The following is a 24,558-nucleotide window of genomic DNA, read 5'->3' as shown; positions in this document are numbered from 1 at the left end:
GAGGCAAAGCTTTAGGACTGTGTCCAGGGAGGGATTAGAAGGTTGGAGGCAGGGGGCATCGGTTAGACCCTGGGGACTTGACTTCCTGGGGTTGGATGTTGTAATCATGTTCACAGATATTTGGCCAGTCCCTCCTGTCGCTTGTGGTGTTTCTCTGTCAGCCACCTCCCCACTCCCATACCTCCCTCCTGACATACGGGTGCATGCAAACACACACACAGACACACACACACACACACAGAGCAGCTCTCTGTCTGGGAGTCCTGGGACAACTGATGGGATTCAGGAGGTGGGAGGGAAAGTAGGAGGAGTGAAGGTGGAGTGGTGTTTTCTTCCCAGGCCCCCTTTCTTTTGGCTTTCTTGCAAGCCAGAAGCTTCCTGAGTGCCTGTCCCAGGACCCGATGGCCCAAGGCTGAGCTGACCACAGGAACCTGGAGTTGGGACTGAGGTGAGATGGAGGACTTGGGACTGTTGTCACCGAATTTGAAAGCTGCCTTCAGAAAGGATTTTTCTGAATAAAAGGAAATTTAGTTGAGCTTTAAGATCCTCGACTAGAAAGTAGTCATGGGATGGGGGGAAAGGGAGCCGGAGTAGGAGATCCTTCTTCCAAGATACACTAAGAGCAAAGACAGGATCTAGTTTTAGAGGAATCTTGACATGGAAATGTCATTTTCCTTTATTGCAGTCTCACTGCCTGGATTTCTAAATACATAGATATGTTTAGACAGGGAAGACTAAGAGGACAGAGATTGCTAAAGGAAGTAGATGCCCATATGCCCTAGGAAAAAGGGGGTCAGGTACCAGATGGGATGGACAACAAAGGAGAGAGATAAGGAGAAGGGGTAGGGAGAGGTAGCAGGTGAGATAAAAGACTGGCTGGCCAGTGTAGTGGGGGCATGGAAGCTGACTATATGGTGGGTCAAAGACCTATCTGGGGATGGGGGAGGGGAGGTAGACTGCAATAAAACCAGGTTATTGAGATGAGATGTAGTGAGAGGTATCTCTTGCCATTCTGAGTTAGCGGTGACAGCCACATGCTTCTCCACGAAAGAGAAAGTTAATTGGGGTCTGAGATGACTGAGGAAGGGGTGTACAAAAATGCATGTGTCTCCTGGGGTGTGAACAGTTGACCAGGGATAGAATGAGAGAATGAAGGGGGGGGAAGGTAGCATAGGTACAAACTTGCCCACTAGGTGTGAAGGACAGACTAGGTGGACAGAGGCCCTCAGGTTTTGGTGTTGTGAACACAGGTATGTGTGTGCAGAAGGACGTGACCAGGAACGACAAGAGTGAGTGTGTGTGTGTGTGTGTGTGTGTGTGTGTGTGTGTGTGTGTGTGGAAACAGGCGTTGGTATGTGGGTGTGGAGACTGGGCAGGGCCTCAGAGAACAGGGAGTGTATCATCCCTGGAACCTTCAGTGAGTGGGCACTCAGAGAGTGGACATTGCCCAAATGCATGGGGAGGTGAGGGAGCAAATGATTTTTCTCCTGCCTGGGGCAGGGTACAGAGGGATATTTCAGCCTTGGAACCAGAATCTGACTTCTGCACTTGGGAAGGTGGCTGGGAAATTGTGGACTTTACTAGTTCTCTTACAACTTTTGCAGAGCCCAGCGTGGGATTGAGCTTCTGTCTTCGTAGACAAACTGAGCAGGTTTCTCCCTCCTCCTTCTCCCTTCCCATTCTCCTCTTCCTTCCCCTGTGCCAGACTTCATCCCTTAAAGGACATGGGTGGATGGCAGAGGTGATACTAAGATTACAGAGCATGGAGATATCTCCAGAAATGAATATTTTGCCTATGGGAGGTATGGGCCCTAAACTATTCACAGGTTCTCTTTCCTACTTATTATAGTCCAGGAAAGAAGAGGTTCTTCCCTTGATAGTTTTGTCTTATATTTAAATACTACTTCTTTTCAGAAGAACTTACTTGAATTTAGCCTAAATCTGTTTTTATATTTTAAGCTTAAATTTTATATTTTCCCCACTGGCATTGCACAAAAGTGCTTCTTTCTCTTACCTATCCTTGTCCCTTCCTCCTTTGATCTATATTGACCTTTCTCTGCTTTTTTTGGGACCTCTTTGCTTCCTTAGGCCAGGGCCACATTACTTTCCATTTTGTTCTGAGGCCCTGCTCCCTTTTTCCCCATTACCCTTATCCCAAACTCCTAATCCAGAGGTTCTTAACCTGGGATCTTTGAACGTAACATTTTTTTTTTGTTAGTGTACTTCAATCTAATTGGTTTCCTTTGTAATTAGTATGTTTTCTTTTATATATTTAAAAATTATTCTGAGAAAAAAATTATTCAAAAACTTTACAAGACTGCCAAAAGGGTTCATGACCAAAAATGGTTAAGAATCTCTGATGTAGTCCAAATTATCCAATTTTGGAGAATAGAAGAGTTCAGGGATAGGGAAGCTTTCATCTGGGCTACTCTTCTTGGGGAATGGATTGGATCTGGGACTTCCAATGGCTGCCCTAACCTGAGGCTTATCAAAAACAAAGATTATAATAATAGCTTCTTCTATTTGTAAACTACTTACTTTCATTTTATCTTCACAACACTCATTGGGGGCAGTGGTAGGGTAGAACTTATCTTCCCATTTCACAGACAAGAAAATAGAGGCTCAAATAAGTATCAATTATTAAGTCCTGCTATGGCCAGGCCCTCCTCTAAGTACCAGGGATACAAATATTAAAAAAAAAAGTCACTTCTCTCATGAAGAATGCCTTCTAATGGGAGAGAATGACATGTATGCACAAAATTGAATGTAAAATATATACAAACATACATAAGGTGATGGAATGAGTTTAAACTCACATTTCTTGACTCAGCCTAGGAAACTTTTCACTAAGGCAATAGTTTTATGTTCACTTGGAAAAAAAATGTCTGATGGAGGCAATGTGGTACATTGGCTCTGGGTCAGAGAATATAAATTCAAATCTCAGCTCTTAAAATCTTTGTGTGGCTTTGGGCAAATCAATCAATCTCCCTGGGTCTCAGTTTACTCATCAGTAAAAAAAATGGGGTTGAACTAGATACAGCATCTGGGCTCCTTCCAGCTCTTCTCTATGATTCTATAACCAATACATCCTCCTCCCTAGCAATCTCAGAGTCAAAGATGAGGGCACATTTAGAGAATCTGTTGGAGGTTGAGTGGATGTGATAATGCTAATAATTGATTTTTATCTAATGCTTTAAAGTTTACAAAGTACTCTGTTCAAGATGACAGAAAGTGGTTAGAGTGAGTATAATTATTCTCATGTTACAGATTAGGAAATTGTCTCAGAGAGGTTAAGTGACTTGAATTATGTTGCTACAGGCAAGCCTTCTTGATCCAAGATTCCATATGACTCGGGAGAGTGAAGTATCTCATGATTCCTCATCTTTCAGCAAATCCTCCTTTCCTTTCTTCCCCTTCATCCTGTAGTCCAGGAAAAAAAAGACACCAGGAAGTTCCATCCCTTCTTTTTCCTGTCACCACATCCTTCCCCTATGATCCGAGTATTCTGAGGGAGTCTCTGAGTCTGACTTATTACTATAATTTCACACCTGGCATGCTTTATCATTCCTGTTATAACCTGCACCCTCCAAGTCACCTTCAAAATTTTCCATAACCTCAGGTGGCCCTGGCCCACACCCTTCTAATTGACTTAAACTTGGGCTGTTGCCTGGGCTAAAGAGACCGACAAACAAGCAGATTCTTCCCTAATAAAAAGAATCCCTTGTATTTCCTAGTCCAGAGCCTTAGAGAAGCACAGACCATTTTATAGACATGCTCTCTTTGATTTTTCTACCACCCCTAGATGGTTGTGGAGGGAGGGTGCAAGAAAAAAAAAAAAAAGCAAAAGTAGGATTGTTGTTCCCTTCTCTTTGGTTGGAAGGAGGATAGCAGGAATGACTGAAGGATAGAATAGCATATATATGTGTGTGTGTGTGTGTGTGTGTGTGTGTGTGTAATATATATATATATATATTTATATAATATGTATGTATGTATACATAGATACAGATAGATCTAAATGTAGATGTAAACATGCATCTATATTAATATCTATCTGTATCTCTATATATGTATATATTTATATTTATATCTATGTGTATCTATCTCTACTTGGTAAAGATTTCTTTTTGTTAGACTGAGAGATCGAATACACTTTAACAAAAGCCTCTCACTCCACTTCAAGTGCTCCATGATCTGATGGAGCAATGTCAGTGATAACAATTATAACTTCACCTTTCTTCGCGTTTATGAAATGTTTTTTCTTACAAGAACTCTGTGAAATTATAGAGCAAGTACAATTATTTCCATTTTATAGATAAGACACTAAGGCTTAAATAGATTCAGTAATTTGCCCAAATCACTCTGAAGACCAGCACCTGAATTCAGGAATTCTGGTTGCAGAAGCAGTGCCTCTTTCACCATGGTGGAGCAGAATGATATAACCGTAGAGATTTGTAGGCAATTATTCTCAAGGTGCAGGCAGATAACATTCTTGCTCTAAGAAGAAGGGGAAAGGGAGAAGCAATGACCCCCAAGACCCCAGCAATGACCCCAAAGACCCCCCTGGAAAACTGCATGGTATTTGGGTGATTTGTTCTTCTTGCTGTGGGTAGGTGGTCCTGTCCTGCAGGCCAGTCACATCATAGTGGGATGCCCTTCTGGGTGAAGACTTCCACTCTGCTCCCCATCTTTCTTCCCCTTCTCCAACACAGTGGGGGGACCAGGGAAGGCACAGGGATGGGTGAAACAGAACCTGACATTTCTTCGAAAGCCATCTTTCTCCCTCCTGAGATTCATCAGGACAAAACGAGTTTAACCCCTCTTCCACAAGACTGTGGGGATCTTCAAGTGGAGGCTGGTGGACCATTTGTCTGGCATGCTGTAGAGGGGACCCTCGCTCAGGTAGGGTTGGACTGGAGGACCTCTCAGATCCCTTTCACCCCTTATGTTCCCTGATTCTTTGATGGCTCCATCCTAATTCTTCACCTCTCCCCTTCCCCCAACCTTCTCTTCTGGCTGTCTATGGGCTCCACCTTCTGCTCTCCTCCCAATCAGATGCCCAGACTAAGATGGCTCCCCTGTTTACCCTGTGAAAAATCGTTAACCTTGGCATGAGAATGAGCACACAGCTGGTGGGGGTGGAGGGGTACAGTCACCTCTGCCCTTCCTGCACTTTGACCTCTCATTACCCACGGCATCATTTGATCCTTTTTCCAACCAGGGAGCTAAGCAAGCTAGGCCACTGAATAAAGCAGTTTAGACCCAGGTCTTCAAGGGAAGGCTAGTGCTGGTGGAAGGTGTTGGCAGAAATCAGAGCCCTAGTTGAGAATGCAGAGTCCTACTTCCTAATCCTTATCTGTCCTTGATAAGCTATGTGACATGAGTAAGCTGCTCTCTGGACCTCAGCTTCTCCTCCAGAGAAGTAGGAACAGTGCTGGCCCCTTATTGATCCCCCCTGGGTAGTGAGAGTCAATTAAGGCAATAATTGCTAGAAGCTTTGGAGGCTTGAGGATAAAAGTTCTGTAGAACCTCCCAAGATAGGAACGGGGGAGAGTTGAAGCTAGTCACTTAAATTCAACAGATAATTATTATAGAATCACAGAATATATGTGCTGGAAAGAACATTAGAGATGACTTAATCCAATCCCCTCAACTTACAGATGAGAAAACTGAGGCCCCCAGAGAAGGGAAAAGCCATATTCAAGGTCACACAGTGAGTTATAACCTCTATATAGAAATCACAATCCTAGATGCTGAGGATACAAAATGGCATAGATTCTATCCTCAAAAAAAAAAAAAAATTAAAATTGTCTCTTCTTTCTCTTCTCAGGCTTTGTGGCTTCTTCCTCTCTCCTATTTCCTCGGCATTATTCTAGTGCAATGGATGGTAAAGTGGTGATCCAGGAGGATGGTCCCCCAGTGGTTTCTTGGGGCCCTGAGGGAAAAGAGGAAGAGGAGGAGGAGAATATCGGAGATCGTGGCCAATGGACGAATAAGATGGAATTTGTGCTGTCGGTGGCTGGAGAGATCATTGGCTTAGGCAATGTTTGGAGGTTCCCATATCTGTGCTATAAGAATGGAGGTGGTGAGTTCACTGTGAGGTAGGCCTGGTGAGGGTGGGAAATCCATGAGAAATGTTGCTTTGAAACCTGATGTTACTTCCCTGATATCCTTCTCTCACAGCTAAGTGACCCTCTGTACCTACTTGACTCTTGATGTCTCTAGAAAAGTAAAAATGGAAATACAAAGTAGGGCCAGAGTTTTGGAGGTAGAGACGGTGGTAGGTGATAGAATTTGAGGGTTGGATTACCAAACCATGCCCAAAAGGAATCCCAGAAGGAAAGAATGTTTTCTCTTGAAGAACTCCATGGAGGAGTAACTTGTGTTGGACATCTGCTATTATGTTATATATCAGGCTAAGCTTAAAGACCCACCTATGAGAGACATTGTATCCTCCAGGAAGAGGAAGTTGAGAATACAATGAGGAGAGAAAGATCAGTGGAGTGCTTCATGTTTCCTTGTGCTCATTCTTGCCACTGATGCTGTGAAAGCATGTACTCCTAGTTTGTGAAAGAGTTTTGTAACACTGTTGTTACTATTTCATTTTAATAAATACCTTTGCTTTAAAAATATATTAGATTAAACATCCCCACCAAGACCACATGAGAGGGGAGACAGAGGTTAAGAAAGTGGGATCAGAGGTCAAAAGTGATGGAGACTTTCTTGAATAGATTCATAAAACCCTATTGATTTAACACTGAAAAGAATCATAGGAATAATCTGGATTCAGAATTAGAGGCCTTAAATTCAAATCCTCTCTGTATTTACTTCTTCTTGTTCAGTCATTTCAATTGAATCTGACTCTCTGTGACCCCATTTAAGATTCACTTGCAAAGATACTGGAGTTGTTTGCCATTTCCTTTTCTAGCTCATTTAAGGAAACGGAGGCAAACTGGGTTAAATGACTTGCCCAGACTTTATTGTTTATGGGAGCTGGAGTTCCGTAATCTAATTGTACCCATGTGAGTGTGTTCCAAATTGCTCTACTTTCAAAAAAATCTTGCCTGAAAGCCCACCATGGTCCATGCCCAAAGATACAGTGGGAACAAGCAAGGAGTAAAGTGTTGGCTATTTCATTAGAGGGAGTTTGAGGGTTATTATTATTTATGGGGTAGATAGGAAGTGATAGTGGGTTAGGGAGTTAAGAAAATTATAATGCATAAGGTAAAAGAGACACACAGAGACAAAAGAGACAGAGAGAGAAACAGGGAGATAGAAACAGAGAGAGAGACAGAGAGAGAGAGAGAGAGAGAAGAGACAGAGAGAGAGGAGAGAGAGAGAGAGAGAGAGACAGAGAGAGAGAGAGAGAGAGAGAGAGAGAGAGAGAGAGAGAGAGAGAGAGAGAGAGAGAGAGAGAGAGAGAGAGAGAGAGAGACAGAGAGAGAGACAGAGAGAGAGACAGAGAGAGAGACAGAGAGAGAGAGAGAGAGAGAGAGAGAGAGAGAGAGAGAGAGAGAGAGAGAGAGAGAGAGAGAGAGAGAGAGAGAGAGAGAGAGAGAGAGAGAGAGAGAATAAAGTCCTTGTTCCAGGCTCAGTACTTCCACCTAATCTAGCAATTGCTCCTTTCACCCATACACATCTGCCTATCCAAATCCCTCGCCCAACTTTCGACCTTTTGTCCTGCTCACTGCCTCTATACATGAAAGGATATATTGAAAGTTAGCTATGCTCTTAGGTGTGGTCTCTGCTCCCCTTCTTCTCACACTCAGCCTAAATGTCTCCCTGAGGCTATAATGGGCTAGGCTAGTTAATGGAGTCTGCAAGAAATCTGGCCATATTCTCTTCCTTAAACACTCTGCCTGAAGAACAGGTGAGTTTTATTTAAAAAAACAAAAACAAAAAAAAACAACCTCTCAACTTATGTTCCATAGTCTGTCAGAGAATTATAGCTGTCTCACCTACCTCCAAATATCTATCTAGGCAAATGTCTAAATGCCTGTCTTCAGGGGATCCGGTCTTTGCTGTATTTAAAAGTATAAAACTTACAGGTTACTTTGCAGGGCACAAGACAACTGACCAATTGCCTTGGGGTGGGTAAGTGAAGGAGAAGAGATGGACACTGTCTTCTACCCTCCTGGGTCTTACAAACTCTCTTACCCTAAAGCTATTTAAATTTCCTTAACCTGATGGTTTTATTAGCATTATGTTTACTGAAAAAACAATTCATCATATCTTTGTGGAAAACAAAAACAATGGTTTAAAGAGAGTCGTAGTCTTGTTTAGATCAATTCTGGTGCCTAGAATGTTCAGAAATCTCATCCCTTAACAGATGTGGGGCCTGTTCACTCAGTGTTTAAGATTGATCTAAAATATCAATTCTTAATCCATCTCCTGAAACAGTGATTTATCCCACCCCTGAAATGTACTCCTTCCTTATGCTTGTCTCTTAGTATCCCTAAAATCAGCTCAAGGACTATCTCCCCAGGAAGCCTCTCCTCCAGCTGCAAGGCAGTAACCTTTTCCCCAAATTGTCTTCTATCAATTTTGTAGATACTTTTATATAATTGTATCAGTAGATTATAAACTCCTTAGGGTAGGGATTATTTCACTTTTGTCTTTGTGTCTCTATTGCTTAATGTAGTGCCTTGAACATAGAAAATGATTAATAAGTTCTTGTTAATAGACTAATTAATATTTGCCTGATGTTTCTTTGGTCTAGCTTTATGAAGATTGATTTGATGGCTTGGATTTACAAGCCTATACCAAATTCATGCCTACTTGAAGTCCATGGTATGCTGGGATTTCTTCCCAAGAGCGGAAAATCCTCTCTAAGGGGATCTCTGTCTGGATGATTAATACAGAAGAGGGCTGGTGGCTTATGTGTATGGGGGAGGAGGGAAGAGCAAGGGCAAGAGTGGAATAATAGGATGGTATTGGTATGGAAAAGCAGAGATGAGGGAAGGTGAAAGGGTGAAAAAAAAGCTATAGAGGGCAGTATTGCCTGAACTTTTGGCTCTTTTTTCCTTCCACAGGTGCCTTTTTTATCCCTTATTTCATCTTCTTCTTCACCTGTGGTATCCCAGTTTTCTTCCTGGAGACAGCACTGGGTCAGTATACCAGCCAGGGCAGCATAACAGCCTGGAAAAAGATCTGTCCTCTCTTTGAAGGTGAGTACCAGCCTCTCCTGCTACTTTACCACCCTTCCTCTCATATCTTCTTTAGTTTATCTTTTGTCCTCTCTTTTTACAGCTTCCCCCTATTCTCTTTCGACCTTTTGTCCAGCTCACTGCCTCTATACATGAAAGGATAGGTTTACGGAATATTTGTCCACAATGCTCTTAGGTATAGTCCCTGCTCCCCTTCTTCTCATACTCTGCCTAAATGTCTCCCTGGGGCCATGATGGGTCAATTAATGGAGTCTGCAAGAAATCTGGCCATATTCTCTTCCTTAAACTATCTGCCTGAAGAGCAGGTGGGTTTTATTTTTAAAAAATATATTGTTATCCCTTGTTTTTATACCAGCCACATTTCCAAATATATCTCTTCTTTCTTGTAATGAAGATAAAAAGAGAGTAGGAAAACACATAATTCTGCAAATCAAACCAATGCATCCAAGAAATCTGATAATATATATGTACATATATATATATATGTTTGCATAGATGTATGTATATGTATTTACACACATCCTTTGAAAAGAAAGGAGAGAGATGTATTATCTTCTTTGGGGCTTTTGTTCCTTCAAAGTGGAGAGGAGTTTTCTCCAAGTGGAAATTCTTGGGATGCAAATTTGACCCTGGCTGAGTGACCCTGGCCAAGCGTTTTAATCTTGTTTGCCTCAGTTTCCTCATTTGTAAAGTAAGCTGGAGAAGGAAATAGCAAATGTCTTGTGGGACATTCCAACCCTGCTTTTCTAGCCTTAATGTGCCCACCATAGAGACAATGAGAGATTGAATCAAGGATACATAAGATAGGTAGATGTCCAGGATGTAATAAAATCCCCAAGAGGATTTAGAGTTAGAAAGTGACCCTAGAATATTATTTTTCATGTAAGCCAACTAGTCCTTAGAGAGACTGAGTGACACAAGTCCATCTAAGTTGCAAAACCAGGCTTGGAATAACATAAATGGAACAAAGGGGTATTTTTTTCTCAATAGTATTTTATTTTTCCAATTACATGTAAAGTTGTTTTCAACATTCATTTTTTTGTAAGATTTTGAATTTCAAAATTCCTTCCTATTTTTCTTATCTTCCTCCTCCCCAAGGCAGTAAGCAAAATCATTTTAAACATTTCCATATTTGCCATGTTATAAAAGAAAAATCAGATCAAAAGGGAAAAAAACCAAGAGAAAGAAAAAGCAAAGAAACAAACAAAAAAGTAAAAATAGTATGCTTCAATCTGCATTTAGTCTCCATAATTTTCCATCCAGATGCCAATGGCATTTTCCACCCCATGTCTATTTGTATTGTTTTGGAGCACCACATTACTGAGAAGAGCTAAGTTGATCATCACACACTCTTGCTGTTGCTGGGTACAATGGTTTCCTGTTTCTGTTCATTTCACTTAGCATCAGTTCATGATAGTCTTTCCAGACTTTTCTGAAATCAGCCTGCTCATCAGGTCATATAATTAGAATTATGGTATCCCATCATATTCATATACCATAACTAATTCAGCCACTCCCCAATTGATGGACATCCACTCATTTTCCAGTTCTTTGCTGCTTCAAACATTTTTGCACATATGGATCTTTTCCCTTCTTTTATGATCTCTTTGGGATACAGACCCAGTAGTGACACTGATGGATCAAAGGGTATACACAATTTTATTGCCCACAAAGGAACATTTTAATGACTTTTCATAAAAGCAAATATCTCTAGTGCCAGAAAATTATTCTCTCCATTGAATGAATGAAAAAAGCATTTATTAAATTTCCACTTGTGTAAAGCACTGTGTTAAGCACTAGAGAAAGAGATGGGGAAAAAAGACAGTTTCTGCTTTTAAGGAGCTCACATTCTAATGCAGAAGAAGACCATATATACAAGGTGTTCTAAAAGTCTTAATTCAGTTCTAAATGACAGCTATCCCTGCCTCAACAGCTTTAGAAAGTAAGCACTGTTGTTATCCTCAGTTAATAAATGAGGAAATTGAGGCAGATAGGTGTCAAGGGACTTGCTCAAGGTCAAACATCTAGGTCAGATTTGAATACCCCTAGATCCAATACCCCTAGATGCCTCTAAAATTTCTACAATGTTGTAGAAATTATAGAAGTGAGAATAAATAAATAGGAGCCACCTAGTTTGGAGACTTTTTTTTTCTTCAAAAGGTACAGTTGATAAAAAGACTAAAGGATAAAAGCCAGACATGGTAGGATCAAATAAAGACTTCTTAAGTAAATGGGAAGAGTGCCATGAATAGAACACCAGTCTGGAAGTCTGGAGGGCCTGAGTTCAAATGTGACCTCAGATCTTTAGTAGTTGTGTGACCCTGAGCAAATCTTTTAACCTATGTATCTCAATTTCTTCATCTGTAAAGTGAACAGCAGAAAGAAATGGCAAATTGTTCCAATATATTTGCCAAGAAAACCCCAAATGGGGTCATGGAGAGTTGGACATGAATGAAATGACTCAACAACCACACAAATTAAGGGGATGGCCTGGGCTTGTTTGCAAGCAGCCAGGAAGGAAAGCAATAGGGAAAAACTGAAGATAGAAGGAGAAGGGATGACATACTTTTTGCTTCTCAAGTGGCTCAAAGATACAGATGCACCTCTCATCCTCATCCCTTCACACAAACATCTTCAGTGTCCCTTCAAATATTTAGTCCAGTCCTTTCCTCCCTTCCTTCTAAGCAAGCAAGGAAAAACCCAGGTGAATACTTCCCTCTCATGCCCTGTTTACAGGGTTGATATCCTGCTAAGGGGCACGACTATCCATAGTGAGGGTACAGAGGTACACACCCATGGACGGACACACACAGAAGCTCATTGCTTTGCTCACACTCACTTCCCTTTCCCACCCCCTTTTACTCCCTTTGTTTGATCAAGTTCTGAATGCCTCAGAACAGGATGTTCCTAAGGGTAAGCATGTATCCAAGAGGATAAAAAGCTGTTTGTGCATAGGTGTACACGTATGCATTGCGTTGAAAAATTTTCTAGCCTGAGATACCTTCACTTTCCCCATGGACCACCTGAAATCCGTTTCAACTATCCATTCTCTGTTTTTCCATGATTCCAATTTTCTTCAAGTCTCTCTTCTCCCACCTCATATGTGGTTGATCTTGGGTCAAAACTCACCTGGACCCTCTGATGTAAATGGTATTTGCACTTTGTTTTTATTAATAGGCCCCAGTTTCATTAGAGGACCAGAAGTCCAATTTAAAGCAAAAATTCAAGAAAAATCTTTCTTCCTAAAGGGGGAAATCCAGTTCAATTAGAAAAGATAGGGAGTTGAAAATGGAATGTTTACTTTTACTTTTGTGTAACAACAAACATTAAACAATCCCTTGAGTTAATATTCACTCCTGATGCCATAATTAAAGTTTCCAGGAAACATATGCTGATTGCTCTAAAAGTATTGGATTGTCCAGATGAGTTATGGTCATGGTAAGGGAGTGCACTCTATAATCTCACCTACAACTGAGTTTCACTCAAGTCTTGTTCACCTTCCTCTGTGGGAACAATGTTCTTTATTTTATGCTTTGATACTGCTGTGAAACCAAGGAAGCACTTTATATCCTAGAATTAAACATTTGTTGAAATAAATAAAATACAAATACTTACATGATCTATTTGCATATTTGTTAATGTCATTTGCAGATGATTACCATGTAACAATGGACTTGGATTCAGGGGGACCTGATTTTGAATTCTACCTCCAACCTGAATTTCCCTATCTATAAAATGGGTATAATATCAGTAATATTTACTTTCACAGAATTTTGAGATTCAAGGAGTTAATTTGATAAAGCACTTTGTGTGGAGTTAATGTATGCAAAATTCAATATACATGTCAATGATTATTGTTATTTTTTTTTGTCTTGACCTCATCTGTGGTCATATTGTTTATTTGGGACTATAAGTTCGTAACTTATTTGAGGGCAGGGGCCATGGCAAGCCATGTGTTATAATGGAAAGAACATTGGCTTTAGATTTAATAGAAAGAACATTGGATTTGAGCCTATGGCTTCCTCTTCCTCGGTTAATTCCCCTATTTGAGCCTCAGTTTTCTCCTATTTTTTTTTAAATAAAGATGATATTTTTGCATAAAGTACTGAGTAAAATTTACATAGAAATGTGATTTGCCAATATTGTGTCTGTCTGGTTTTTCTTTGATTCCTACTAGTATTCTGGTATGCAGAGAAGGGAGATTATGTTTATGTATTTCCTGACAATAATGTGTTTCTCTCTACGCTTTCTCCCCAACTCCCTGATTGTGGCAGGTATTGGTGTTGCTTCTGTGGTCATTGAAGCCTATCTAAATGTCTACTACATCATTATCCTTGCCTGGGCTCTCTTCTACCTGTTCAGCTCTTTTGCCTCACAGCTGCCTTGGACAACTTGTACCAATCCCTGGAATACAGGTATGTATTAGGCCATCTTGGAGAAGGCTGTATTCTTTGTGATTGAGCCTCTAGATTTCAAGTGTAGGACTGTCTTGGAAAATCTAGGGTATAGGAGTTGGGTCAGTCCTTTAAGATGCTAGGGGAATGACATAGCATAAGGGAGAGGTTATTAGAAATGGAACCAGAAGAACTTTGTTCTGGTTCTGGTTCTATTGACTGGCTCATTATTATTTGGTGTTTTTGAGCCTTAATCTTATTACTTGTAAAATGGGACTAGTGACCCTTCCCTTCCTCGCCCAGTGTAGAATGATCAAGTTTGCTGAAGTTCAGAAGCTGGGAGAATGGGGAGATAACATTTTAGAAGACTAGACTATAATTATGTTTTGTGTTGATGGGTTGGAAAAATAAGTGGTCACAAAAATAACTGGAAAGGGAAACACAGGTCATTCAGTCCAAATTCTAACTGAAAAAAAATGCCTTCTATAATAACATCTCCAACAAAGGGTAATCCAATTTCTGCTTTTGGATCTTTGACTCCTAAGACAACCCATTCCATTTTAGGGAAGCTCTAATAGTTAATTAAGAAGTTTGTTTATTCCCTCTCCTTGTCTTCCTCCCCCACCTAACTAAACCTAAATGGCCTTTTTGCAACCTGTACCCATTGCTTCTATCTCTGCCTTCTAGAGTCAAACAAAACAAGTATAAAACCTCTTCCATATGAATGACCTTCAAATAGTTAAAGAAAATAATAAACCAAGAGGTTCCCCAAGGACAGGCCTGGAGCAGATCACAGGAGAGGTCTAACAGACTCCATTGAGGAAGCCAAGACTAGGTGCTTTAAGAAACAGTGGGCTTGGATGTTATTCTTGGGCTGATTTCTGTTGGAGGACCTGGAAGTGGGGACTCAAAGGTACTAGAGCAATAATGAGAGGCAGAAGGAAATATTTGCCCCATTTCCTCCTTAGCTAAGAGATGTCTATAAAGATAAGTTTTCCCTTCTATAAAATGGGGTTGGACTAGCTAATCTCTAAAATTGTTTTCAGGTTCAACTTAATGATTATATAACTATATTATTCACAATTTTTGTCTTTTGCAGAATACTGTGTGGATTTTCTGAATTGTTCAGGCTCAAGTAGTCCAGAGTTATCTGACAATAGCACCTCACCAGTCATCGAGTTCTGGGAGTAGGTAGTTTGGGACCTTCTCTCCACATGTCACTCAAAGAATCCAGATGTTTGATCTGGGAGGTAGAAGAGGGGAAGGGGGGAGAAAGTTAAAGAATTCTTGTGCCTTTTTCTTGACACATGTTCACACCTCTTCTCCCCTATTCACAAAATATCCACTCCTTCCACCTCAGACCCATAGGCAATATTTGGTGTGATCAAAAGTACCAGACAAGAATTTAGGACCTGGGTCTCTGATATTAACTCTCTGTGTGACTTTAGGTCAATCACTCACTGGGCTTTGGTGTTCTTATCCATCCAATAAGGTGGCAGGATTAGAGGATCTTTTAGGTTCCCTAATGCCCAGAATGGCTGTGGGAGGAATGGAGGGTACCAGAGCTGGGGGAGGGGTCTGCCATAAAAGTCAGAAATCAGGTAGTCAGAGTCACTTTCACCTTTTCCATTTCTTTTCTGATGGCTATTAGGAAGAGAGTTCTGGGCATCACCACAGGCATCCATGACCTAGGGGCCCTGCGATGGGAGCTGGCCCTGTGCCTCCTGCTTGCATGGATTGTGTGCTATTTCTGCATCTGGAAGGGAATTAAGACCACAGGAAAGGTAAGAAACCATGGTCTTTACTCCTTCCTACCTGCCACCATTCATTCTTCTCATATTGGCAGGACGTTAAAAGCAAGTATTGAAAAGAATAGACACCCACAGAAAATGGGTCATTCTCAAGGCTTTTTAAGTTTAGAACTAAACAAGGAATAGAATGAAGAAATAGCATCACATTAATGCTTTTATGAGGAGTGCATATGCAAAATGTAATATATATATATATATATATATATATATATATTTATATATATATATATAAAACGATAAGAAATTAGGATTTTCTATGAGCATTCCTTCCCCATATCTTTGTCTTCCTTCTCCAGCAAAAGACAAAGAATTGAGGGAGAAGTGAAAACTATTTTAAGTCAGGATATCTTTCCTCCCATAAATAGAGCATTGAATCTGGAGTTAGGAAATCCTGAGTTCAAATCCATCCTCAGATACTTAATAGCTGTGTACCTAGAACAAGTCGATTAACCCGTTTGCCTCAGTTTCTTCAACTTTAAAAGGAGCTAATAATAGGACTTACCTCTGAAGGTTGTTGTGAGGATGCAATGAAATAGAAAAAACAGCTGCTCCCCATCCCCAGCCCTTCTGTGTTTTCAGAACTGAATCAGGAGCAGTATGCACCCACATGGGCTGTAGGATGACAGACCACTAGACAGCTTCCAGAGGCTCAGGCCACCAATGTTGCCTTCCTGCCAGCCCTGGAAAAGTACAGAAAGTGAAAATACCCTCACAGCTCACTGGGCAAATGCCTGATCTGTTTCTGGGAAAGTCCCAGACTAATCAGGGGCATCTTGGGAACAGCTGAGGTAGAAAGAGTGGTGATATTAGAGTTTTAAAAGAAAGCATTGAAGCGTTTGATGAGGGAGATTCTCTCTACCTACCAACTGCCAGAACCTTACCTTGGCAGCTGCGATCCATAGAATGGGATTCACTGAAATGGGTGAAAGAAAATCCCATATGTCCAGTGCTGCTCACATGTCTTTAAGATATATCAGAATGGGTTTCACCTGCCAAGAATGGGTGGGACCAGGTTTGCCTGGGAATCAGAATAGTAGGGGAGTCAGAATGTTTTGGTACTGCTACAATACTGGAATTAAATTAAATCAGAACATCTAGATTCAAATTCTGGGCTGGCTCCTTGGAGTTAAGTGAGCCTGAAGAAGCTTTTCAGGAGTTAAAGCCTCAGGTTCACACAACTTAGAGCTGGAAGAGACTTAGAGAATCTGTAGTCCAGGATTCTTAACATTTTTTTTTTTTTTTGCAGCAATAAAGTGAAAGGCTGGACTATGTAATTTCTCAGGTCTCATTCATCTCTTATATTGTGATTACTCTTTCAATATTCCATTGAGTATGAGATCTGTGATCTCTCTATTTGTTCAGTTGTGTTCAATTCTTTGTTACCCAATATTAGGTTTTCTTGGCAAAGATATTAAAATGGTTTGTCATTTCTTTTTCTAGTTCACTTTACAAATGAGGAAACTGAGGCAAACAACATAAAGTGACTTGCCCAGATTTACACAGCTAATAAGTGCCTAAGACCACATTTGAACTCACAAAGATAAGTCTTCCTGATTCCAGGCACTATACTCTAACCACTGCACCACCTAGCTTCCCATTCACTTCACTGGTATGGATGAGTTTTGAGCTAGACCAGTGAGACCTTTGTGTCTTTGCCTATATTCTCTCATAGATATCACACAAAAGATGTGCTGAGAGTAATAAAGATCTTCCTCAAAAATACAATTGTATGCACATACCCACATATATATGTATATATGCATATACACATATATTATATATCTATGTTTATTGCTATATAATATGTGTATTTCTATTTCTCTCTCTCTATCTCTCTCTCTCCCCTCTCTCAGTCTCTCTCTCTCTCTCCTCTCTCTCTGTCTCTCTCTCTCCTCTTTGTCTCTCTCTCTCTCTTCTCTCTCTCTCTCTCTGTCTCTCTCTCTCCTCTCTCTCTCCTCTCTCTCTCCTCTGTCTCTGTCTCTGTCTCTGTCTCTCTGTCTCTTCTCTCTCTCTCTCTCTCTCTCTCTCTCTCTCTCTCTCTCTCTCTCTCTCTCTCTCTCTCTCTCTCTCTCTCTATCTCATGACTATCATGAAACAATCTTCTATTCATCTGTTGTCCCTTACTCTTGCTAAGTGGCTATCCCAATGGCTTTTCTAATCATTCATTTCCCTCAGTGATAGCCATTCTAGCTCTTCTTCAATGTAGATCATCATTGAAATGTGCTAAAACCTATTTGTGTGTACCATATATCTGGGTAACCTGATTCTTGGGAGGATGTGGTATTGCAAGATCTGTCCAAGATTATGGAGAAAACATTTGCACTAAATAACATTGCAAAAAAAATTCATTTAAATGTATAGCAAATAGTTACTAAAGTGGGAATCATATCAGCTATCTGGGCATTGTTAGATCATCAGTTAAGGAAGCATGGTACAGCAGAAAGAACTTTAGTTTTAGAACCATAGGATATGGATTCAACTCTTGCCTCTGATGCTATTACCAATAATAGCTAGCATTTCTGTAGCAACTACATAGCATCTACTATGTCAGCCATTATGCTAAGAATTTTACAAATATCATCTCATTTGATTCTTATTAAAATCCTATGAGATTGGTGCTATTATTATCCTCATTTGAAGTTGAAACTGAGGTAAACAAGTTAATTGTCTCACCCAAGGTCATACAGCTAGTGTCTAAGGCTGGATTTGAACTTGGGACTTCCTTACTCTAAACCCAGTGCTCTATACTGTGCTTTCTAACTGTGAGACTGGGCAAGTCATTTAAACTCCTGGTCTTCAATTTTCTTATCTGTAAAATAAGGGGGTTGAACTAGATGGCATCTAAGATTCCTTCTGGCTTTCTATCTCTGACTCTGTGATTACATTAAACATAAATTAATATGTAAAAATCAGCATGAAATTAGAATAAAAGATGAGAAAATGAATACAACTCTGGAAGTTTCAGCCTGACCTATTCAAAGAAGCTATCAATGCCCAAAGTACAAAATGAAAAAAAAGACAAATATATTGACTTTGATTAGCATCACTTCCAGCAAAAGATTAATCAGGATAAAGAGATGACTTATAATAAGGAGACAGAAAAAGTCTGGAAACTTCATGTTCCCCCCACTTCAAGCAAAGGGAGTGATGGCAGCCAAAGCCAACACCAACTTAGAATTCAAATTCATTTGTAAAAACCTACAGAGGATGACAGTGGAAGATTACAAGCATGATTGCCTTGTAAAATATTTAAAAAGCACCAGGGGTGAAATGAGCTCATAGAAACCTTAACATGAGACCTAAATCAGCCACATCCTTCTAAGAGCATTCACAGATGAAGCTGGCAGGAGGTCAACAAAGAGACAGAAGATAGACCAGATTTATCCATGTTTCTTATGCTGATCTATTTTAAGCTCTCATAGGACTGTAACTAGCAATTTTGGCACCCAGACCAGACTTCACAGAATTCCCTTTTCCCATACAAGCCACATAAAATACACCTTTAAAAAGATAAATTTATCATTTATTTTTAACATTCACTTAAAATTTTTTTTGAGTTCCAAAGAAATAGGCCTTTAAATTCACTTTTCAAGGCAAATTCAGTTGTAACTGGAGAGTCCTGGTATACTGTGAGGACATTTCTAGGGAGATCTCTGCCAGGATTAGGAAGGTAGGAACTGGGTTGTACTAAATTGCAGGATGAGACTAGATGAAAGACATCCATGGGGAAGTTTCTCATTTTGCAGAATTTTTGCCCTATTTGCTGAATTATTCTTGTTAACTATGATAAGATCCATTGTTTCTATGAATCATCAGTGCCCAATTCTCTAAATGGGACAAAACCCCAGTTTCCCCAACATAGTTATTATAGATTACCAATGGTGTTGGATATTATAGTTATGGTATACAGTAATAGCAACTCATGCTACTATAGCATTTTATATTTTGCAAAGGATATAACCTGTTGTGAAATAAGGCAAGTATTATTTCTTCAACTATATGGATGTGAAAACTGAGGCTCAATGAAAAGTGATATATTTAAGCACCAAGTGATAGAGCTAAAACTTAAATCTAACTCTCCTGATTCCAAGTTGGCATTTTTTTTCTAACACATTTCTAGCAATTAGGCAAGGGTGTACTTGCTTAATATTTAATAAATGATTTTCGGGTGGGGGGGAGTACACATTTTACATTTTAAAGTTTTATTTACATTTTCCATTATTTTTTAAGTCTAGACAATCAGCAGAATGATAAACCAAGACCTGATTTGAAGTGTTTCACAATTTCTTCCCCCAATATATTTTTGTTTCATTAAAATTTCTCAGTTATATCTAAAGACGATTTTAAAAAAACATTCTTTTAAAAAAAGTTTTGAGTTTCAAATTCTCTTCCTTTCTCATCCCTTAAGAATGCAAGTAATTCAATATAGGTTATGCATGTGCAGTTATGCAAAACATATTTTCATATTAGCCATGTTACAAAAGAAAACACAAAAACCCTAAGAAAAATCTGCATTCAGACTCCATCAGTTCTTTTTCAGGAGATAGAAAGCATTTTTCATTATATGTCCTTCAGAATCATCTTGTATCATTTTATTGATCATAATAGCTAAAGCATTCACAGTTGATCATCATACAATGTTGCTCTGACTAGGTATAATGTTCTGATTCTGCTCACTTCAATTTGCATCAGTTCATTGTTATTGCACAAGAATATTCCATCATAATTGTATATCACAATTTGGTCAGGTATTGCCAAATTGATGGTCATCCCCTTAATTTCCATTTCTTTACCACCACAAAAAAACCTCAACAAGTATTTTTGTGTTTATCAACTTTTGAGTAAAAAAATGGTCTCAGAAAAGATACTACCAGTTCTAGAATTCTGTGAACCTGTGACCCAGATCAAGGAATGATCCTTTCCTCCTTCCTCTCCAGGTGGTTTATTTCACAGCCACATTCCCTTATTTGATGCTGATCATTTTGCTGATTCGAGGGGTCACCCTTCCTGGGGCCTATGAAGGGATCATCTATTACCTGAAACCAGACTTGTTTCGCCTCAAGGATCCCCAGGTAGGTATCATAATAAGGACAACTTCCCTAGCATCCTTCACTATATCTTTCATTTGTGTCAGAGCTTGTGGCAGAAATTCTAAAATCCTCTATAATCTCAGTTAATCTAAGGCAGCTGGGACATTTCAATGACCAGGAGACTAAAAAGCATCAACCAAAGTATAGCTTGAAATTACAATAGGAGAAATTTAGGCTTAACATTACACTTGGAAGAATTTAGGCAACATTAATGGAAAGAAGCGAAGACATAAGGGAGACTGGATCATTACCTTCATATATTTGAAGGGTGATCACTGGAAGAAGGAATTAGAATTCTTCTGCTTGGTCCCAAAGGGCAGTACTAGAAATGATGAATGGGAGATAAAGGAGAGCAGGTTTCAGTGTAACTAAAGAAAAACTTTGTAACAATAAATTGTGCTTTAAAACAAAACGGGCTGTTCTATAGCCATCATGGAGGCATGTAGGTAGCATAATACATTGAGTAGTGGACCTGTAGTCAAGGAAACCTGAGTTCAAATCCAGCATGGTCAAGTCATTCTGTCTCTGTTTGCTTCAGTTTCCTCATTTATAAAATGGGAATAATAGCAGTACCTATCTTGCAAAGTTGTTGTGAGGATTAAGTGAGATTAATATTTGTAAAGAGTTGGTGGAGGATTCTGAGAAAATGGCTGAGTAAACCAGTAAATTTCAAGCTTTCCATATTTCCCTCACAAACAGAACAAATTTGCACTTCAGAATAAACATGAACTGGTGAAAAATCAAGAAGATTTAGGACAGAACTGGGATCTTCTTGGTACAACTCAAGAAGATCTGAAGAAAGCCCTCAGGATGGGGATTAACCCTTGTGAAGTGTAAATAACTCCAGATTAGCTTCCCAGAAACACCAAGTGGGGACCCTTGGGGCTAATGTTTGGCTGGAGCCTCAGCAGGAACCTCAGAAACTCTCACCTTCAGGATAATGTGAGGTGTGAGTCTGGGAAAACTGAGGGAACCTGAGCTGATTAGGAATGCCAGTTCCAGCTGTGCTGCTGAGACATGAACCTGAAAAGGAACCAGTATACTCAGTGAGTGCAGAAGCAGTGGGGCAGGGATGCTGCTTTCTGTGGACACTTGTAGGAGGATGGAGCTCTTGGTTTGGGGTCTGGGTCAGAAGGGAGAAGCTAGAAGCTCCATCTAATCCCAACATTAGAGGAACTTAAACTAATACTTCTCATTAAAAAAATAAACTGACAAAGAAGAAAGAACCCAACTATAGAAACTTACTATAGGAACAGGGAAGACTAAATTCGTCTTCAGAAGAAGACACTGAAGTAAAAAAAAAAAAAAAAAAAAAAAAAAAAAAGCTTCTTCTACCTCAAAGAGTGATGTTAAATGACTTCTTGCCCAGAGAGAATTTATAAAACTCAAAAAAGAATTTAAAATCAAATGAGAGACATTGAGGAAAAACTAAAAACTAAAATAAAACAAATAAAAACCATCCAAGAAAAACAAAAAGATCATGGAGGAAAAAGTTAACCAACTAGAAAAGGAGATAAAGTCTTCAAGATGAAAATAACTCTTTGAAAATTAGAATTGGACAAGGGGAAACCAGTGAAACTATAAGAGACCAAGACATAATGAAATGGGATATGAAGAATGAAAAAAATAGGACAGAATGTGAAACATAAGAAAAACAACAGATTTGGAGAACAGCTCAAGATCAGATAATTAGATTATCTGAAAGCTATAATAAAAAAAAAAAGAATCCTGACAGTAATGCAAGAAATAATCCAAAAGAAAATTGTCCCAGAGTGATAGAACAGGAGAGGAAAGTAGAAACAGAAAAAAAAAAATCCACCTATCACAACCACTTCAGAGAGAGCCTTTGTGGAAAACACATAGGAATATTACTGCCAAATTTCAAAACCCCTAGATTGAAGAGAAAATTCTGCAAGAAACAAGGAAAAAAAGCTTTTCAAATATTTTGGAGCTACAATTAGAATTGTACAGGACTTAGCAGCAGTCACAATAAAAGAGTGGCAATCAAAAGAACTAGGCCTGTGGCCAAAAATATAATTTTTAACAAAACTGTCCATAATGTGGAATAAAAAATAATGGACATTCAATGAACTTGCAGATTTTCAGGACTTTCAACCAAACCAAACTCCAAAGAAAATTTAAGATAGAAGAGCCAATATCAAAGATCAATTTCAAGAAATTTAACATGGACAAATTGTGTTTTTTACATGGAAATGTAAACCATATGTTTAAGATTGACACCAGTAATTGGGAAGCTCAAAAGAAAGATTGGAGCAGATTTGGGTATGATCTGAATCTAAAAAGCAAAACCATCTAGAAAAAAGTAAAAACTGTAATTGTTATACAAATGAGGTGCAGAGGGAGAATGCAGAGGCTTTGTGGGAGGGGAGGGCTTGTAGTTCTGGAAGATTATTCACATAACACATCGAGAATGTGTTAAATAGGCAACACAACATATATACCATGAAGTACATAGCACTCTCCAAAATTTATAAAGAAATAAGGGGGGAATGAGTGGAGGAGAAAGCAGGGAGTGGTAAAAAAAGATAAGGAAGGAATCCATGAGTGGGGGGAGGTTAAGTAATTGCACGTCATATTAAGGAGCAGAATTAAAGCTGAAGAGTTAAAAGGTATAGGAAAGAAGAGATACACAAAGACTACAAGAGAAGTAGAATTTATTAGAAAAAAAAAGTATGGCTAGTAATCATTGGCCTTAAACAAAATCAAACTTAAAGATTCAATAAAAAAAGAAATCTACATTATATATCAACCATTCTAATATTGTTTTAGATGCATGTTTATATATGGGTAAATGCACATATATATGTGTGTGTGTATGTCTCAGTATATGTAGATATGTATGCAGATTGTTTTATGTATGAATATATATATTTGAATGAATGACTCTGTGGGTGGATGTGAATATATATATATATGTATACATATATATATATATATATATATTTGTGTATGTATATACATATGTGTATGCATGTATCTATATATTTATATAACATATAGTTGTGTTTATAGCCTGCTTGAAGGAGGTCGGAGGGTGAAAGGGAAAAGAAGAATAAAGTTTAAAAAAATACACAGCTGAAAACAAAAGAATAACCTATGAAGAAGCAAAGAAAAAAGTAGACACTCATGAATATAATTTCTTCTGCTATTATATATATTTTCTTGAACTGGTAATTTATTGTCATATATTTTGAATACTCCCTGATGATCTGGTGGGCATTTGACAATGTTCTTGTTTTGTTTGTTTTGTTTTATTTCTTTCTCTCTCTTTTTTTTTTTTATAAAAGAAATTAATTTTTAAAAAAAGAGTTGGCACAGTACCTGGAATGTAAACTCTTATTGTGTTCCTCTTCTCTTCTCCATTTCTTTGGGCCTTCAATCAGTGGCGCTCTCTCTCTCTCTCTCTCTCTCTCTCTCTCTCTCTCTCTGTGGGTGTGGGTGTGTATGTAGACATGTATGCATATTGCTCTATGTATATCTAAATATAGATATATGTATATTTGAATGACTCTGTGGATAAGTGTAAATGTATATGTGTGTGTGAGATCTCTGGACATGATCTCTGGAGCCCCTTCAAATACTAAGATTCTGTGATTCTAAATTTCTGTGAAATACTTAGAATGAGGCTATTGCATCTCCTTCTCTGCAGACCTTTAGGAGAAAAATCATAGGACCTTCCTTGTTTTCAGTGTCCTGCCCTGAGAATCCTAACATGCAAGGAAATAGCTGGAATGAACTCAGACTCTATAGCCCCATGTTTCACCTTGATGGTTTTTCTCAGTGAGCCATTGTATTAAAGCAGGTGTTCTTAACTAGTTGATCAGAATTTATAACTAAATCTCAAAGCATCACCTGACATTCTCTTCAAGCTGACTGGCTGCTGCAGACACGTATTCCTCTCTAACACAATCTGCTTTCTGCAGTAAGCAGAGTTGGGACTCCCAAAATAGGGAAATGAAGGCCCACATTTTGTATAGTAGCCCCTCCCTTGTTTCATGATTTAATGATTCTTTCAACTCAAGGACTTGGGATATCAAGGCTAGAAGGAGCCTTAGAGCACATTTGGTATATTAGG

General features: G+C 39.1%; 1 protein-coding gene across 7 annotated transcripts in view; it reads left to right on the top strand.

The window, feature by feature from the left end:
• The first annotated feature begins 355 nt into the window (after window positions 1-355).
• Window positions 356-24,558, top strand: part of SLC6A12 (solute carrier family 6 member 12) — a 41,391-nt gene continuing 17,188 nt past the window's right edge. Inside the window, exons 1-8 of one of the 7 annotated variants that reach the window (XM_074269326.1) lie at window positions 1,414-1,802; window positions 4,792-4,902; window positions 5,831-6,085; window positions 9,033-9,167; window positions 13,442-13,582; window positions 14,661-14,748; window positions 15,213-15,345; window positions 20,310-20,444. In XM_074269326.1, coding sequence (XP_074125427.1) covers window positions 1,733-1,802; window positions 4,792-4,902; window positions 5,831-6,085; window positions 9,033-9,167; window positions 13,442-13,582; window positions 14,661-14,748; window positions 15,213-15,345; window positions 20,310-20,444 — 1,068 coding nt within the window. In that variant the 5' untranslated portion in view covers window positions 1,414-1,732. Of the gene's footprint in view, window positions 449-1,189; window positions 1,803-4,791; window positions 4,903-5,258; window positions 5,384-5,830; window positions 6,086-9,032; window positions 9,168-13,441; window positions 13,583-14,660; window positions 14,749-15,212; window positions 15,346-20,309; window positions 20,445-24,558 lie in introns of those variants that run through there. The other 6 variants (XM_074269331.1, XM_074269333.1, XM_074269332.1 and 3 more) reach the window with 6 other exon arrangements.

The sequence above is a fragment of the Sminthopsis crassicaudata genome, chromosome 5 (assembly GCF_048593235.1).
Source record: "Sminthopsis crassicaudata isolate SCR6 chromosome 5, ASM4859323v1, whole genome shotgun sequence".
NCBI lineage: Eukaryota > Metazoa > Chordata > Mammalia > Dasyuromorphia > Dasyuridae > Sminthopsis > Sminthopsis crassicaudata.
The sequence above is the reverse complement of the archived record's forward strand: the minus strand, read 5'-3'. Positions and strand labels throughout refer to the sequence as shown.